The sequence below is a fragment of the Dermacentor andersoni genome, chromosome 4 (genome assembly GCF_023375885.2).
Source record: "Dermacentor andersoni chromosome 4, qqDerAnde1_hic_scaffold, whole genome shotgun sequence".
NCBI classification, from domain to species: Eukaryota; Metazoa; Arthropoda; class Arachnida; order Ixodida; family Ixodidae; genus Dermacentor; species Dermacentor andersoni.
The window spans coordinates 158,129,568-158,145,094 of record NC_092817.1 but is presented as its reverse complement, the minus strand read 5'-3'; the positions used below and the strand labels follow the sequence as shown (position 1 = coordinate 158,145,094).

Here is a 15,527-nt window from a genome sequence, read left to right as displayed (position 1 = left end):
CCAGGCTTTAACCCGACTTAGTTGATGAACCTGTGAACTGGCCCATGGGCTTCGTGATTTCACCAGGTGAGGGAAACCAACCTCGTGTCTTGTGGCCGTGTGCACCCATTGGCAAAGCGTGAGTGGTCGGGCTACAGTACTGAGCTTATGTAACGAGGTTAAGAACTGCCTGGCCAGTACATCCCGGTTTTGTGCCGCTTTCATTCTCAAGCTTCCCGGTGCGGCACTTGCTTCCTCTCTGCCAGCCGGAACTAGCGCACACCAGCCATATTCGATACGTTGCTCAACACGACTAATGCATTGGTGAGCTCGTCACCGCTTCCCTCATCGCTTCGCCCCGCAAGTCACGCAATGATGAACTGCTCTTTACTAGACTAAACTGCATGCTCCCAAGTGTATCTTCCGCACTGCCTTGTGTTCCGGTTTTCTGTGAAGATCGGTGCGGATGTGGTGTTCTCTTAGCTGTGTGTTAAGATTGCCGATATGGTGTGCTGATAGATGTCTGTTAGAAAATTTCTGTCGTAGTTTTCATTAGTATTAAATGTGTTCTGTTTTCTAGTGTTATAAACTGCTTTGTCCTTCATCGGATACGTTGAAGTTCTGCCTCTGAAACCTGTTCAAAACCTTAAAAAGAACAACATCCCAAACATTTTTCCAATCTACAAATTGTAAGTGAAGAGTTCGCAAGGCAGATGCACTTCAAACGAAGGGTCAGGATGGCAACAGTTTTGAGATAATAATCACATAACTTCGCGAATAAATTACAGGTCCAATTATTTTTGTGCAGCGATGTATAAAACAGCGTTTCGTTAAAAAGCAAGTGGAACGGCAGTGTATTTTTTTACCGCGTTTGATGGCGCATCTCCGGAAAATGCAGTCAATCATAGATTTGTTTTAACATGCCGTCTATCCAGCTTCAGTTAGTAAACTGTAATATGTGACGTAAGAAAATTAGTTCGAGACTCAATTTGTCATTTTTTCATTTAGTCAATTATGCATTCATATTTCTTCGGCAAGCAATGTCCACCTTTTCGCGTATGCAATCTCAAGAACTAGGAGTGTGCTATGCGCTGCAAGTGATATTAGAAAATGAAGGAAAGTCTTCGTGGAAACACCTGGTAATTGTGCACAGCTGCTAAGAGCACTTTCTGTCCCAGAAGTGAGTCCGGAGAGTTACCAAATGGGCAGAAGGTACTTTAAGGTCGAAAAACAGTCAAGTCATTACACCTGACCTAACGTCCGAAAGTAACTCAGATGCTCAGGGAGACACCGTAGCGGGAATCTTTGTATTGATTTCGACCAGGAGAGGCGGTGCAACGCAAACAAATCTATGTACGCGAGTGTTTTTGGGTATCAGTACTTATAGAGTTGCAGCTGCTACGGCTAGGGAGTGAACGCGTGGCCCCGTGATCAGCGAAAAAACGCGCTGCTACTGAGCGACCGCGGTATGTCAGAAAGCAGACTTTAGATTCGATAATAGAAAATCCATAGCTTCCATGTTGCTTAATACTAATACAGTACGCAGTATCATAGACGATTCCATTGAAGCCTTCAAAAGTGTGACCACTTATGGTACGCAAATAGCAATTGTGTTCTGAGTTATAAGGTTTCATTTTCCGTGCGCCTGATGTTGCAACTACAATTTCAGGTATTCAAAGACAATCAGTCGTTGTGGCTATACGGAACGAACTACCAACACGTAGCTGAAGGTGGAGCTAATTGTATCTACTTTCAAGCAACCAGCTTTCACAGCGGTGGACTAAACTTCACCTATAACAAGCGCGTGAACGGCACATGGCAAGTATTTAGAAAATCAATATCAAATAAAAACGAAGTCACCAAAATAAATTTAAGGTTGGATGCGCAAAGTAGTCATATATGCAACAGGGTAAGACCGTAGGTAAAATTTGTTCTTTCTCCTTCAAGCTGATCAAGTCTGTGAAGGTGATAATCGGCGTCGACAAAGCAGGAGGAAGGGTGGAAGTGACAAACAAGGAGATACATTTCAGCGAAAATATGCACATGCACAGCCAAATGCAGAGTTTGCAAAGAACACTGATGATAAACAGAGAAGTAAACAGCACGCTACTCTTCCGCGTTTCTTAAGTTAGAGCGTGCGACAATTGTCCCTACATGCGACCAGTCGAGTCTCATCGTCGTTGCATCGCCAGTCATGCATCGGTGCATGACTGGGGTTGCATCGTACGCCGTCTAGATGATCTATGGTTTTAGTGATTACCGCCTGTACTTAAATAAATGTGTTCCATACAGCCTTTAAATGCATTTCATTATACAAATAGAAGGGGCAGGTAGCTACTGCTAGCCCACCTCGACATTTCCCAAGTCAGTGAGATTACAAGTGAATTTAAGCTACCTCCTATCGGGGCTGTTCCTAATCACGTTAGCAGAGTTGTTATACATTTAGTAAACATTCGAAATTCTTTCCCATCATGACACTCTCTCCTATTCCCGCGCTCTTAATGATTCCACGCTACATGGGTGCCTCTAATTTCTGTCACCACGTTCCTGCGGAATTTTTCCGCAGGCCTGCCCTTGTCGAAGACCAGAAGTGTCGCGCGCACAGGCAATTTAGAAGCACTGTCCTCCACTCGCCCTGGCATGCTACCACTCGCACCTACAGCATACGGTGCGCGACCAGGGTGTTATCGCACGTGAACTTGGTACAGAATATCACGACTACAACGGTGGTAGAAATGCACCTAGAGTGTCCGCATAATTGCTATCAGAATAAAACAATACGCGTTAATGAAGCGTATTTTAGTTTTAAGGCTAGCATAACACCACCTAAAAATGTTATCGCAAAGCGCAGGACGCGCCTGCATGTATAAGAAGTTTCTGGAATGTTATCGATGGTTCATCCGATATCTGTCACCGAACCTTGTGTAGTATGATTGCGTATATGCGCGACGCGAATAGTGTAGAACTTTGTGGAAGACACGCGGGTCCCAGCGATTACTCTGGAACATTCGACGACTGATGTATAAAAGCCGACGCGCTTGACCCGCTGATCAGATTTTCGACGATCCCTGACGGTGTTCGCCGCTGTCGTTTTGCTTTAAGCGTCCCCCATCGTGCTGCAGCAGCCCAGGGAGCCTCCGACGTTCCGCGGTTCTACATTCTAGGATCCGGAAGCCTGGCTTGAGATGCATGAGAGGGTCGCTGGATTTAACAGCTGGAACGGGAGCGACCAACTTCGACACGTCTTTTTCGCATTGGAAGACGCCACCAGGACGGGGTTCGAGAAACAAAAAGCCGCCGTAACGAAGTCGCACATGTTCCGAAGCGGCTTTCTGCAGACCTTCACAAGCGTCATAGGCCTAGAACGAGCCCAAGCACTACAAGAAACCCGAGTGCAGCTGCCTAATGAGACCACCGCGATCTTCACGGAGGAAATGAGCCGTCTATTCCGCCACGCCGACGAGGAAATGTCTGAGAAGAAGAAAGTCCGCCTACTCAAGCGTAGTGTGAAGGAGGCACTTTTCGCCGTAATGGTAGGAAACCCACCGAAGACCGGTGACGAGTCTCTTGGCGAGGCCACCAGCGTCGAGAAGACATTGGAAATGCAGAACCGGCAATTCAACCGCCGCACGAACTCTACAAAGTTCAGTCACTAGCCACTGACGACCTGCGCGAGACTATCCGAGCGGCCGTGCGGGAGGAGCTACAGAAGCTGTTCCCTTCATCACAGCCTCAAGTGGTTTCTTTTGCCGACGTCGTACGTGGGGAGCTCCAACAAAAACTCGGGGTAGCCCCTGAATCGCCGCAGAATCAGCCGCAAGCGATGATATACGCCGTTGTAGCCCGCCACCTCGCTCCCCCTCGGCGCCCTCGGCAGCGCCCAGTGATGACACTGTTCCGTCGTCCACCATCAACCCCACCGCCAGCATCCCGACCCGTCGCCCCACACAGCATTCCAAGGAAGACTGACGTTTGACGCGCCCCCGACCACCGTCCGCTTTGGTATCACTGTGGAGAAGCCGGGCACATTTACCGCCGATACCCTTACCGTGAGATGGGACTGCGAGGCTTCGCCAGAAATGTACCGCGTCCACAGCAAGGCGAACGCCCACGTGCCATCGCCGACTATTTCGCCACCACACAGTGGAGCCCTCGACGACCATCCCGTTCGCCGTCCCCAGGCCGCTACCTGTCACCGCAGCGCCGTCCATACACAGGCCCAGCCCGGGGCCGGTCTCTCAGCCCTTATCCGGAAAACTAAAGGCAGCAACCGATGGAGGTGCGGTTTCTGTTCGTCGAATTAACGAAGATCCTCCATCGCCGACGAAGACGCCGAAAAGGCTATCTCGACAACATAACAACGACACGCCGCCATCCTGATGAAGTCTGGAAGAAAAGAATGCGCCGACAAAAGACGCCCTGACGACGCCACGTACCAGCCACATGTCAACGCGAAGTAGCCGTGCTCCGACGCCAACACCTAACTGTAAATCAAGACAAAGAACCACCCACCTCGATGTGCTTCTCGACGGCCACGCAATCACCGCCTTAGAGCACATAGTGGCCGATTACTCTGTCATGAATGGACAGATCGCCACCGAGTTGAAGAAATTTAAGACTGTGTGGGAAGGCCCTCAAATTCGGACCGCTGGAAGACACCACATATAGACCGACTGGAATCTGCGCAGCAACAATTACCGTTCATGACCGGGCTTACCCTGCCACCTTCATTATCATACAACAGTGTTCACGAGACGTCATTCTCGACATGAACTTTCCAAACCAACATGGTGCAGTCATTGACCTGAAGTCGAAATCGATAACGCTGTCAGAAGGTCGAGCGATACCGCCGAAAAGCTCTCGCAGTCACCATGCTTTGAGCGTGCTCGAAACTCATGTCAGCATCCCGCACCGCTCCAGCATTGTTATTTTCGTCGGCACCAAAAACCCTGCCGACGTAGACGGCGTCAAATGGGTGACCTACGTCTACTACTGGACCGTAAAATTTGTGTCGCAAGGAATGTCACTGGACTCCACGGAGGAAAAACGAAGGTGTTGCTTACCAACTTCAGCCAGGAGTTCAAGCACGTCAATAATGGCATGGCAATCGCGTACATCAAGGAAATTATGGAAACCAGCAATGCGTTCGTCTTCTCGGATTGTGCTTCATTTACCCTGACGACCATAAGCCGCGTTTAGATGAATACGGTAGAAGCGTATCGTATTATCTTGCGGTATCGCATTCCGCTGAAGCAGCTCCGTTCACACGTATGCGCATCTCACTGGCAGACAAGCTAGCGTCATGTGGTGTCACGTTTCAAAATGAGTTCCCTACTTCCGGTAAACATGCTTCCGCTGCCATACGGCCACGCCGCTGGTTGGTTGGCCAGTTGTAATCCCGCGGCGAATGCTTTCCCATAATTCCTTATGCAATACGCTTCTGTTTACATCCGCCGCTGAAATGCGCATTCTCCATCTCAAACTACCCTTGTTTGGCATATTGAATGCGATGCGCCTTACTAGCGAATTACCTCGTTTACACGAGATGCGATACGCTTGATAGTTGATACGATACGGTTCTGTCGTATTCATGTAAACGCTGCTATAGTTCCCGAACCAGTCTTCGAAATAAATTCAGCTCTCCCCATGAGTAAGCAGCAGCAGCTCAGAAGTCTTCGACGATATAAAGAGCGTTTTTCAAGGTCTTCGAGGATTCGACAAACGCCAGTCGCAAAGCATCGCATAATGACTGAAGAGTGTGCTCGACCACACCGCCAGAGCTCTTACCGAGTTTTGAAGCGAGAACCTGACGCTATTAGGCAACAAGTCGACGAAATCCTGCGCGAAGACATTATCCAACCGTCGAAAAGCTCGTGGGCATTTTCTGTAGTTTTGTTGAAGAAAAAGGACGGAAGCCTACGGTTCTGAGTCGATTACCGTCGTCGGAACAAGATCACGAAGAATGACGTATACCCCCTTCCACGGATAGATGAGGCATTGGATCGGCTCTGCAACGATAAATACGTCTCATCGATGAACCTCAAGTCTGGCTACTGGCAAATAGAAGCCGACAGGAGAGATCGCGAGAAGACCGCCTTGATCAGGCCAGACGGCCTCTATGAGCTCAAGGTCATGCCATTCCGACTGTGCTCGGCACCTGCAACATTACAGCGCGTCATGGACACGGTGTTAGCAGGGTTGAAGTGGCAGACGTGTCTTGTTTATTTGGACGACGTCGTTGTCTTCGCCAGAAATTTCAACGATCACCTTAGGCTGCTTGCGACAATAATAGAAGCCATCGAGTAATGAGAGCTCACTCTGAAGCCGGAAAAGTGCCGCTTCGCTTACGATGAGCTTTTGATCCTATGCCACGTAATTAGCAAATCTGGTGCGCGCCGCGATCGGAAGAAGACAGCTGCCGTCGCAAAGTATCCGCAGCCCATCGACAAGCAGGGAGTCCGTCGATTCCATGGCATGTGTGCCTACTATAGGCACTTTGTCAGGGACTTTTCACGCATCGCGGAGGCGCTAACACATCTAACCAAATGTGATGTCAAGTTCAAGTGGGCAATGCCACAGGCCAACGCATTTCAAGAACTCAAACGACGCGTGCTGTCGCCGCCGGTACATGCACACTTTGACGAGGACGCCGATACCGAAATCCACACTGACGCCAGTAGCTTAGGACTAGGTGGCGTCCTAGTCCAGAGGAGAGGCGGATTTGAACTGGTGATATCTTATACTAGCCGGTCACTGTCAAAAGCGGAAGGCAATTATTCTACCACTGAAAAGGAATGCCTCGCCATCATTTGGGCTACAGCGAAATTGGGCCCTTACCTATATGGCAGGCCATTCAAAGCCGTCAGCGACCATCACGCGTCTTGTTGGCTAGCTAACTTAAAGAAACCTTCTGGATGGCTTGCGCGGTGGAGCCTCAGACTGCAAGAATATCACGTCACGGTAATCTACAAGTGCGGAAGAAAACACTTTGACGCCGACTGCCTATCACGCGCCCCCATCGATCACCCACCGCAAGACGACGAGGACGACGACGCCTTCCTTGGAATATAAGCTCGGAAAACTTCATTAAACAGCAACGAACAGACCCGAAGCTAAAAGGTATCGTCGAGTATTTGGAAGGAACACCGATGTTGTCCCTAGGGCATTTTAGCGCGTATTGTCTTCGTTCAGGCTACAAAACAACCTGCTCGTGAAGAAGAACTTCGCACATGTCCGCGCCAACTACCTTGTTGTTCCGTCAGCGCTGAGTCCAGAAGTACTGCACGCCCTACATGACGATTCAACCACTCGGCACCTCGAATTCTCCCGGATGCTCTCGAGGATACAGAGAAAGGCATTACTGGCCGCGTCGAACCACCGTCATCGCCCGTTACGTCAAGACATGCCGAGACTGCCAACGACGCAAGACACCACCGACAAGGCCAGCAGAATTACTACAGCCGATCGAACCTCCTTGCCGACGATTTCAGCAGATCGGGATGGATTTGCTGCGACCGTTTCCGATATCGACATCCGGAAATAATTGGGTCATCGCGGCGACGGACTATCTCACCCGTTTGAGTGAAACTACAGCTCTGCCGAAAGGCAGCGCAGCGGAAGTGGCGAAATTTTTTGTCGAGAAGATTCTGCTGGAACATGGTGCCCCTGACGTCCCCATCACCGACAGAGGAACGGCCTTTACAGCAGAGCTCACCCAAGCCTTTCAGCAATACAGCCAGACAAACCACGGGAGGACAACTGCGTGCAACCCGCAGACTAATGGTCTCACGGAGCGCCTGAACAAGACGCTTACCGACATGCTAGCATTGTACGTCGACGTCGAACACAAGACGTGGGACGCGGTCCTGCGGTACGTAACCTTTGCTTACAACACGGCGGTGCAACAAACACAGATCACGCCATTCAAGCTGGTTTACGGAAGAAACCCGACGACGACTCCCGACGCAATGCTGCCACACGTAACCGACAAAGAAAATCTTGATGTCGCTACCTATCTCCAGTGTGCCGAAAAAGCCCGAGCTCGCCCGCCTACGGATCAATAACCAGCAGCGTACAGACATCCGACACTACAACCTCCGACGACACTACGTCGAGTACCAGCCTAGCGATCGTGTTTGAATTTGGACCCCTATACGCCGATGAGGACTCAGTGAGAAACTATTGCGATGCTATTTCGGACCATACAAGATCATCCGACGTATTGGCGAACTGGACTATGAGGTCGTGCCACACGGCATTTCACATTCATAGCGGCGCCGTGCACGATCTTAAGTGGTCCACGTGGTGTGTTTTAAGCCTTTTACGCATGCTGAAGAACTTCATTATTTTTTCTCTTTGCTACGGGTGTTATTGTTTATTACTTTGGTTTGTTTGCAGCATCGGGTCGCTGCTTTTTAAGACGGGGGTGACCGATTTCCGTGCGACCGCTTGTCACCGCCTAACAAATGTTAACGCACAGCGCAGGACGCGCCTGCATGTATGGGAAGTTTCTGGAATGTTATCCATGGTTCCATCCGATTTCTGTCACCGAACCTTGTGAAATCGAATTGCATGTATGCGCAACGCAAATACTGCAGAACATTGTGGAAGACACGCGGGTAGTATCATGGTTCATGCTACCATGCTCTTTTCTGAACCCTGCCATCTGTTCACCATCTTTCTTTCGATGTGCGAGTCTAAGCTCTTTCATGCGTTTTCATTATAGGTCTACTTCCCTCGGGAATATGTCGGTCCACCCGCCCATCTGTCTGTAACGCGCGACACGGTGAGCTTCATAGCTCTACATGAGGTCCTATGGGGGTCTTACCAGGTGTTTATATCAAGACTGAGTGATATTTAAAAATAGCCGTTTTGACATAAAGGGATGTTCTTTTCGGAGGCATGCAGATAGTGGTGGCGCCCAAGTGGTGATGGCTGATACGTGGTAAATCTTCGGCAACGAAGAAAAATTCATTCGTTAACTTTATACATTCTGTTTCGGTGGGCTTATCGAAATTCGCAAATTGAAGCGAGCGCTTCGTGCGACACATATATTTTCGTATGTGGAAGTATGCGATTAGCAGCGGAACCGTGGGCCGACAAATTTCGGCTGTCAGAGGGCACAAAACTGAAACAGCTAGGCTACAGTGAGCGAAAGGCATCTCGAGGCGACGCTGTGCTTACGTCCCCCACAGCGGGCAGCCAGAGCGCTGAGCCTCCGTCCTCCTCGCTTTCGCAAGTATCCGCGGATTTTTTTTGTCTTTGCCTTCCGACCTAGGAGTCTCATCCTTCCTTCACTAGTATCGTACTAAAGGTGTTTTTGGAAGTAAATCAGGGAGTAGTTTTTATTCCTTTTTTCTTCGTGGTGTCACATCCGCTAGTGGAACGCCTGTATGTGGGCATCAGCGCGCCCATTGTTAGCCATCTTGGCTTCGTGCCAGTAGTGACAACACCGTTCCCGGCAGGTAAGGTACTCCATTGAATCTGGCACTACCCTTAGGGTCTGCCTAATAAGGGTGGCTCTGCCAGTAGGTGTACTAATGTAGGCATAGCTCTTATGGTTGACACAAGATCTCTTCCAATGCGTATAAAAAGGAGGATGCTTAATCTTTACTATTAGGTGTGTAACGCGATGTAATTCAAAGATTCATCATTGCTTCTCACGACTCCCGGCAAGTGCAGCTAATCTTACCGTAATATTTACTGGGAACCGCTGGCGGCGAACGCTATACACGAAGGTGAGCATTCGGGTAGAAATGTGGCCTCTTGCGTGTGCTGATCCTGGATGTAGTGAGCAAACACACCAAGAAAATACATCATTTTCAGGTTTCCGTTATTGCTCCACGCATTTCATATTGAAGTCTGGGATGACAATATAAAAAGCATGCGCTATTGGTTTTTTGTTGCATCAGTCTTCTGTTTTTCCTATTTTTTTTTGTGGCTGACATTCTCAAGATTCTGAGGAATACGGTTTTGAGAGTGTAAAGCAAGGTATGAGCACCCTGGGTTATACACCCGTGTGGCAATATGACCTGCATATAACGAAATGTTAGATAGCAAGGTGTGGCATATAAACAAACCTAAATAAATACGGAAACGTAACGGAAATATGATATATAACGCTCTCGCATTAAAAATAAATGTTTTACGGAGTCTTTAGTAAAATCAGATTGATGCGACGGGAAGCAAGTTCCTTGCTGTATTGTACAGCCCAGTATCTTTTTGTGCAAAAACCAATTTAGCTTTCCGTTTAATATAAGTTGACGGAGCGAAAAATATGCAGACCCCAGATATGTCTACTAGGTGTGCCATGGGGTAAAAGGTTTCCGGTGCGGTATGCCCAAGGAAGATTTTTGTAGTGCTTTTCGAGCTCTACAGGCCGACATACTACGGTCTCTACTATTCTGTTAATCCTTTCGTCGCACAGACGGCCCCGTTATACACTTCCTTGTTGGACTAACAAAAACAATTTGGCCCTTATTGTAACGGTTATCAGAAAACGAAGCAGTGTGAGAAGACGGCTGCTTGCAAAACAGTTCACATCGCATCATTTCAGACGGATTGAAAAGATATAGCAAATATTTGTGCCCAAAAGTACTCGGCAAAGGTTTGAAAAGGAGACCCTTAAATTTTCCCCAGTAGATTGAATTACCAGCAAAAATGCGTTCTTTCCTTTTAACGAGACTGGAGTAGACATATTAGATGGAATTAAGGAGCGAGATGTCACTTCGATTTCGAAGCTGCGCGAAGAAACTCTTCTGGCATGATGAATGATAGTGATTGGTATGGCCTAATGGAAGCCAGAAAAAACAGTACCTTTATTCGTGAACTCATAGCAACTTTATTGACATACAATATTCGTAGAACATTTTAAGCTACCTCTGCTATCATATTGTGACCACGTACAAAAACTGATAAACAGTGGCGGCACCTAGGAGCCTAGTTTGGTGGCAGGCGTGGTTGTAGCAATGCTGTCAGAACGCGGCAGGCAAAAGCGAATTGTAGAATAGATACGTCCGCTCCCATATAAAAAAAACACGAGTCCCCTTTAGTCGCCTTGCCCCGCGCATGTACAAGGCGGCTAAGCACCACGTGAAACTAAAAGGTATCGCTCGAAAAAGCACCGAGCCTTCTTTATGATACATAGAAACGCATAGTACGGTTATGTAGTTTTCTCCTACAAGAAGGCTGGCTCTAGTTGTGAGGAGATTCACACAATACATACTATACAGTTCTAACATGTAGCTTACAGTGATATTAATAGTTGTAAGAAATTGTCCATTACAAATGAACTAATAAATTTTCACAATAATATATTACTGGCACAAGTAAGTCAGCTTAGATTACCTGCGCATTGTTTACTATGCCATTGCATTATTTGATATGTTTTATATATGACGTCGTAACATTATACATCCTATTATTCAGATGCTGCGGTAAAAGGTGGAGCAATTAACTACACTCATCACGTACGACAACTTGGCCAAAAATTCACTATAATGCAATGTAGGAAATGCTCTGTCAGTTTTATCAGAACTTAACCTGTTGGTGATATAAGTAATATTGTAATGTGTTTATCAAATGTCCAGGAAACATGTGCCGCACACTGCAACTTACATCAAGGAAAAAGATCTTTACTACGGACCTCACAAGGATCGCACAGCTCCCAACAGCATCTCGGTGCTGAAGTCACCAGGTATTTTTTGTCCGCTGTCTTCGAGAAAAACAATTTGAACTTTTCCTTTGTTGCGTAAACCTTTAATACTGCAGAAAAACTGAAGTATACATAAATTGACGCTGTTTAATTTTCGCCAAAACTGTAACACTAAAAGGTGGCTTGTGTCACATGTGATCGTTTTTTCACTGTTCGGACCAATGCAACCTTATCAATACATGACATATTAGGAAGAATAATAAGCAATTGCGATTGACAGTAGCCATATTAGGAGGATATTTTAGGCAGCACCTTTTAAATATTTCAAGAGCTGGCATACAGTCGCATGTTAGATAAAAGTCTCGAAAAAAAGAAGGGTTCAATAAAGCGAAACTCTTGTTATCGGAGCATTATTAGCGGGCTCAAAAACGTCATTTCCCAATTTTTTTTTAGAACAACTGCTCGAAATGTTTATGAAACGATGAGAGTGTGGTGGTAGTAAGGTCCATTTTAGAAACTGTTGCCAACTGATTCACCCGTTGCTGCTCTTCGAAGAACACAAAAATAACGTTCAAATGAAATATCTTCCCATTGAAGCGGGAGGTTTTGCCTTGTCAAATGTGGCCAAATACCCGTAGAGCAGGACCCTGTGATCATCTTATTTGGCGAGGCGGAGACCGGCAGGGCTAGCAAAGTGAAAGCGAGTTATCTCAGTTCAAGCATGTTGGTGGCTCAACAGTTTTCGGACAGGGACGTTGGAATTGGTCCACGCTACATTGTGTACCAAATGCCCGGGTACAGTCCTACAAAAAAAAAAAAAAAGAAACTTAAAGCCCGCAATCTACCTGAAGCTATGAAATGCTGCAGGTTTGGTGTCGATTGCCTATTTGCCCCGCTGTGGCGAAGCGATGGGCGCAGTCTTGAGGGCCCCCGTTGCGGTCTGCCCTCGGTGAAGGAAAGGCCGCTGAAGTGACAGCGCACTCAATCTGGATGCACTATGGGAACACTTCAAGTAGCTAGTACGCGAAACAAAGAAGGCTGACGGCGAGCGATAAAATCGAGAATATTGCCCTTTAACATAATTATGTCTCAAATAGGCAGCAGAGCTGCCACATGCCGATCACCGCCACTGCATCGAATCAAATACAGCTATGCTGTGAGAGTGTGTTTACTATAAGTGAATGTCTTTGGCGATGTGCAAGTGGCAGTTTAGTAGGCTCGATTTTCTAGATGGGTTGCGGCACATCTGTGTAGACCACTACGTGATATAGGAAAATTCCTTCACACTTGCCTTAGAGGGTTTATTATGCAGCTTTCAGTCCTGTCTGACCTAAAACCTGTCTAGACCTATTTCTTGTCACGAAAGTTACGATGGACGCTAATGATAAAGCCTGTAGCTCCTGCTTTATAGTTAAATGCAGCGTCAATGGACTGGTCTTCGACGTTGACGTGTTTTTATACAGGAAGTGTTAATGGTGAAGCTACAGGAAAGACTCGAATGTGGTAGTTGATGCTTGTCCTCATTTTCGAACAGTCGATTTTCTGTTTGTATTGCATTAGCAACAAGCAATGGCATGAAGTACAGCAGAGAAGTAATTATTTGTAGTCCTTACTGGAACTAAAAGAAATGAGAAATGAAAATGAAAGTTGATGAAAATCAGCTGCGCACAGGTGGTATACAAACGCAAATCTTTGCACAATGAGTAAGAATGCTTTTGCCAAATGAGCCATCGCGGCGCCGTTTTGCCCATCCACTATCTGCAGTGTGTGTATCCGTGCACTAGCACTACTACTTACGCATAACGCGAAAGTTGTGGCTTCCATTCCCACCAATGACGAGTTGTTTTCGCTCACTTTATTTTTCGTTTCTTCATTATTTTCTTTGTCTAAATTTCGACAGATAATTCCTTCACTTATCTTCATTTCATTGCCTATTGCCATTATCGAGTCATGCCTCTACCGGGTGTTTACAGAAAGGTGTCTGAAAATTTTCGAAAATCAGTGAAATGTGATATTTGCTCGCTGCCTTCAGCATTACTTTTCCTATGGCGGTAGAGACCTTCAGAAGAGTAGATACAATAATTATGGCAGTGCTTATAGAAATTAAAATAGACTTTTTAACTAGAAGAGGGAGACGCTCCTGTCAAATGGGGTAACTGAAGTTCTTCTTACGAAGACCTCGTAGCCGCTTTGAGATGTCCAAAGAAATGGTCGCTGGTAATTTTGGCCGAGCGATGAAACCCGACCACATTTTCCGGCGGAACCGAAACTGAAGCGTCGAAGAGCGCATCTGTCACGCCGAAACGAGACGCACAGAATGAGAATGCTGTTTCCCTCGCTTTGGCGGGCTGCCATGAGCTAGCGTCGTTATGAAGCATCAATCTACTTCTCTTCGGGGCAGCCCTTTCACGGCAGCATTAACACGGAATTTGTGAGTCATAGTAAGCATTCTCCTAACGATTCCGATGCACTACTGAAGTGGGTTATGTAAGGCGAATTATAAGTGATAAAAAATAAAACAAAACGCTACAGAATTATTGGTACTTATATATGGAAGGCAGTAATTACAGTAGATGCAATGCGTAACTTAAGTTAGAGAAACCATTACTCAGCATCATGATTTGCTTGTAACTGCATTTTTCATTTTCGTAGCATTTCCCATTAGCTGTACAAAGTATAGTTACACTAAATTGAATAAGGGTAAGTAAATAAAACAAACGAAATGCTGTCTGTTCTGGTGCGCCTGCTAGCATCATCTAACTATTGCAACTGCACCTTGCTCTCATCATCCAGAGGCAGTGGCTCACACGTGTGAACGAAGTGTGTTCGTCAATGTTGCTTATATTTGAGGAGAACGGCTGAGTACTGAACGTCTAGGCATCTTGCATTACTTTCACTGTATTGAGCACTATAATTAACATAGCGAGTAGCCGATTTGGTGTAAGGGGGGTGGGGCGGTTACCTCCACAGCTGATATAGTTAGTATTCGTTCAAAATGTATTAAAGCTTCATTGTCCACCTATAACTCGCGAACGAAGCCGGTAATAGAGCCGTAGCTGGTATGCAGTGCACTGAAAAAAACCCTCTAGTAACATTGATATAAAACTGTAGAATATGCTGGAACCAGCAAGACTACGCCCGAAAGCTTGTGGGCTACTTTATAGGGATTATGGGTGCAGTTAATGTTCGGCTAATCTTGCGCTACCATTTCGTGCAGGCATGTTCATGAGTGTGTTGTACTTCGCACTATCTGCAGATTATTATGAAATACAAACTACGTTGCCTCGGGCAACATCATTTATTGCCAGCTGTCTAATAAAAACGCAGAGGCATTGACATATCGAAAGAGCGGAACATTGGATAGCTACGTATTTGATGCATTATGAGAGCCCAATTACGAGTTCTTGCTGCTTGCCACCAAGACTCAGGCTGTTCTGTACTGGCAGTGAGGATTGCCAGGTCTCGTTGTGGTTCTATACTTCCAGTCAAGTTGTTTCTCACGTCATATGTAGGCTGTCACAGCTCTAAACTGTAGCTAGAAACTGGGGCATTGCCATTGGTGAGAATGCACCTCATGCGTCGATATAAATTCTAAGTGCCAAAAAACAAGTGGTCAAGAACCGATGCTGTTCCACGACCGCATGCCGACTTGGCGAAGCACCTACAGAATGGAACGACTTGGCCACGATCGAACGCTAGGAGCCACTTCACAAACAACTACCGACACGCCATGATTATAACATGGACAGAAGTTTAACACTATAGCACGCAGAGGATCCGCAAGGCAAGTGATGCATAATATAAACATTTACCACTGGAATATTTCCAGCTGATATCGCTTCCCACTTGGCGATATCCCGGAAAAGGACTACCTGAGCGTACAGTCATCCACTCA

General features: G+C 46.8%; 1 protein-coding gene across 4 annotated transcripts in view; it reads left to right on the top strand.

Moving 5' to 3' along the window:
• The window catches only part of LOC140217390 (uncharacterized), a 77,032-nt gene that overhangs the window by 30,369 nt on the left and 31,136 nt on the right, over positions 1 to 15,527 (top strand). For 2 of the 4 annotated variants that reach the window (XM_072287963.1, XM_072287964.1), the window contains exons 2-3: positions 1,649 to 1,797; positions 11,568 to 11,674. The exons of 1 other annotated variant lie outside the window; for it this stretch is intronic. In XM_072287963.1, coding sequence (XP_072144064.1) covers positions 1,649 to 1,797; positions 11,568 to 11,674 — 256 coding nt within the window. The remainder of the gene's footprint in view (positions 1 to 1,648; positions 1,798 to 11,567; positions 11,675 to 15,527) is intronic. One more of the 4 variants, XM_072287965.1, reaches the window with a different exon arrangement.